At 38.1% G+C, this 3,463-nt stretch overlaps 1 protein-coding gene across 1 annotated transcript in view; it reads right to left on the bottom strand.

Moving 5' to 3' along the window:
- LOC110458346 (hemicentin-1-like) overlaps positions 1–1,339 on the bottom strand; it is a 14,035-nt gene extending 12,696 nt beyond the window's left edge. Inside the window, exon 1 of the mRNA XM_021510004.1 lies at positions 1,207–1,339. Coding sequence (XP_021365679.1) covers positions 1,207–1,339 — 133 coding nt within the window. The remainder of the gene's footprint in view (positions 1–1,206) is intronic.
- Positions 1,340–3,463: the final 2,124 nt, after the last annotated feature.

Below are 3,463 nucleotides of genomic sequence, written 5' to 3'. Positions count from 1 at the left end.
AAAAAAATCAGTTCATCATTTTCAGGATAATATTCACTCGTACCGCGGACACAGCCAAAGATTTTCCAGAAGAATAAACAGTGAATATACTGATTGACTTCACAGCTTGAATGTACGAACCGTTCCATGCGTACTTCTTTAGACGAAAAAATGATAAAGCTCTAATTTAACTCCAGAGTCGAAATTATCCGGTGTGAGACAACGATCTCTCTCAAAAACTCACCCATTTCATCAATATTATTTGCTTTCGTCATCCAAGTATTTCTTTGTTCATCTTACACTCTGACTGAAAATTCAGTTTATATTGAAGAACGAATGGACACACAAATTGAAAAAGGATTATATACTAAGTGTGTGAAACTCAAAACGATTTGCCTTGTGCATTTTGTATCCAACTCTTTGATCTTGATTCCAAATGTGTCAAACTTAATGTTCCAGTGAACACCAAGATGAGAGCTTCCTAATAACGTGATATCTCTCTGTGTAAGCAAACACCATAACGCGTGCTAGTTTCATTCACGCTAGATGATAATTCATCACCAAAAAAAGCCGCGCAAATCCAAACAGAGACAGGCAAAAATCGTTTGATTCTGGCTTGGTTGGATCAGTGCAGTGTTACAGAGGATATTTCTGATAAATTGTATGAGTGTGTAAATTATTTTCATAGATTATTTCATCCGATGTATTTTGTACGATTTTGCAGACTTTTGTTTTTTTGTATTGTAATAAAAGTATTTTTAAAAGATGTTCTCGTTTTTTTTTTACACATTTACAATTACATTGTCAAGTCTCACAATCCCCTGCGATATTTCAGCAATCGTCATGCTTGTTTACATTGGATATTGAGTTCCTGTCTGTGTTGTATTAATATGCTAAGTATTGTGTCTCGTGGTACATGGCATTTAAAGTCCCATCAACGACACAACTTACACAACTTTCAAATAGGTTATCTACTGACAATGCTATACAAATGTTAACACATCAAAATAAATATGAACAGTTATAATGTAAAAAAGCCATATGTTAATGTTTCACAGGAAAAGTATAGACATTGTACCTTTTCCCCAAGTAATTAATCACCATACGTAAATGACATTAACGTAGCCCACCAACATGTATTCTCAACAAGTAAATGCACAGTTCAAACATGCTCTACCCAATTTATTTTCAAATCTGTGTATTCTGTCATAAACATTATACACTCACCTGTAACGTCCACTGTGGTTGTGTCTGTCTGTGGTGGTGTTGTATTGTCAAAGTTGTTATTTCTCCCCTCACACGTCCATCTGTCCCTGTGACTGTAACTGTTGGCGGGAATCTGTATCCCCAGTGTCCTCATGTCTCTGTTACAGGTAATTGTGTAGGGTGGTACTGATGGACATCCTGTCCCAAAGTTTATAAGTAATGTACCTACTCTACCTTCACCATCATTTAGTTGATAGTTAACAGCAGCATTCTGTTGTGTGTAGTCAGCTGACCACTGACACGTGATAATGAGGGTCTGACCGGACACGAGCTGGACTGTAGGACTTGGACTGACCACCACGGATAATCCAGTTACACCTGTACAGATGAGAAAAGCGAGGATCAAAAGTTTGGTATGTTTTTACTATGTTAAGGAAATATAATTCGGCACGAGTAAAGGGTTAGGTGTTAGTTTGGTCTGTGTGTATATTGAGTATATAAATATATAGTCATTGTTGACATTAATTGAGATAACAGTTATTGTAAGTTTGTTGTACAGAGATTGGTTGCATGTTCTCCCTACTTTTACCCCAATTGAACATGTCTTGTCTTACGGCTGTTTAAGTTTATATGTCACATTCTAATTGTACTGGACGTTAATACTTTTAAATAAAGTATCAAAATTAAAGGTTGCCGAACCTATTATCAGCGTTACTTTAGTATGTGGACAATACAGGTAACTGATCGGTATACGTATGTCTCTCATCAGTTAAAGTACGTACATGTATTCATACATAAATTCAAGCAAGCAAGCAAGCATATGTTGACTTACGTAAAAATCTATAATCAAAAGCATATCTCAGATTTGTTATATTTTCAATCTTTCTAGTATCTTTCTGCACAATGTTTTCTATTAAATAACCTGATCAGAGCTACGTTCACAGGTAAAGCATGTGACTTTTTGTGTGAACTGTGAACAACCACATGCTATGTACGTTTTATTATATTTGCATTCTTGATGTTTGTTTTCTACATGAATATATCAGCTGTAAACAACTACCATTAGACCATGAACACACTATGAATACAACGATGCTCATACAACCAGTCAGCTGATTGTACACACAATGACCACACAATTCATATAACACCGCATTGTACCGTTTCTGATATTTCATCTAGTCTGGCACTGATTTTGTCTTGCGTGGGAGGAAATCTCTCTTTCACTGAACTTCTTTATCTTTTTTTTCATAAGAGGGATTCTGACCTCATTGACCCCGGTATCTATCCGCCTAATGCGTGTTTTATTTACATTATTCCTCTAAATTTGAGGTGACGAGTATGACATCATCAGAGTTGTGACATCATCTTTATATAACAGTTATTCCAACATAACCTATAGATCATGAGTAATTTCAAACATTTATAACCATGCCTGCATTATGTTGTCAAACAATTATTTTTAAGTCAGAACTAGATAATTAATGCATTCGTCTGTAATTTTCACACTGTACAGTCCCGTCCTGTAATCGTCATACTGTACAGTCCCGCCCTGTAAACGTCACACTGTGCAGTCCCGTCCTGTAATTGTCATACTGCACAGTCCCGTCACTGTACTGTCCCGTCCTGTTATCCCGATAATGTACACTCCCGTAACACTGTGCAATCCCGTCCTGTAATTGTCACATTGTATTATCCCGTCCTGCAAACCCCACACTCTACTGTCTTGTCCTGTTATCGCCACATTGTACAGTCACGTCATGTTATCCCCACACTGTACAGTCACGTCCTGTTATCCCCACACTGTAGTCACGTCCTGTTATCCCCACATTGTACAGTCACGTCCTGTTATCCCCACACTGTACAGTCACGTCCTGTTATCCTCACACTGTACAAGTCCCATCCTGTTATCCACACACTGTGCAGTTCGGTCCTGTTCACGTCACACTGTACAGTCCGTCCTGTAATTGCCACACTGCACTGTCCCGTCCTGTAAATTGTCACTTTGTACAGTCCCGTCCTGTAATTATCACTTTGTACAGTCCCGTCCTGTAATTGTCACTTTGTACAGTCCCGTCCTGTAATTGTCACACTGTACAGTCCCATCCTGTAATTGTCACATTGTACAGTCCTGTCCTAAAGTTGTCACACTGTACCGACCCGTCATCTAATCGTAACAATGTAAGGTTCTGTCCTTAAATCGTCACGATGTACAGTCAACCGTTCATTAAGTCTTCCCAACGACCTGCCGATGTGCATGTATTATGTTATTTTCAAA

This window comes from Mizuhopecten yessoensis, unplaced genomic scaffold (assembly GCF_002113885.1).
Source record: "Mizuhopecten yessoensis strain PY_sf001 unplaced genomic scaffold, ASM211388v2 scaffold9559, whole genome shotgun sequence".
NCBI lineage: Eukaryota > Metazoa > Mollusca > Bivalvia > Pectinida > Pectinidae > Mizuhopecten > Mizuhopecten yessoensis.
This window is presented reverse-complemented; position numbering and strand designations above follow the sequence as displayed.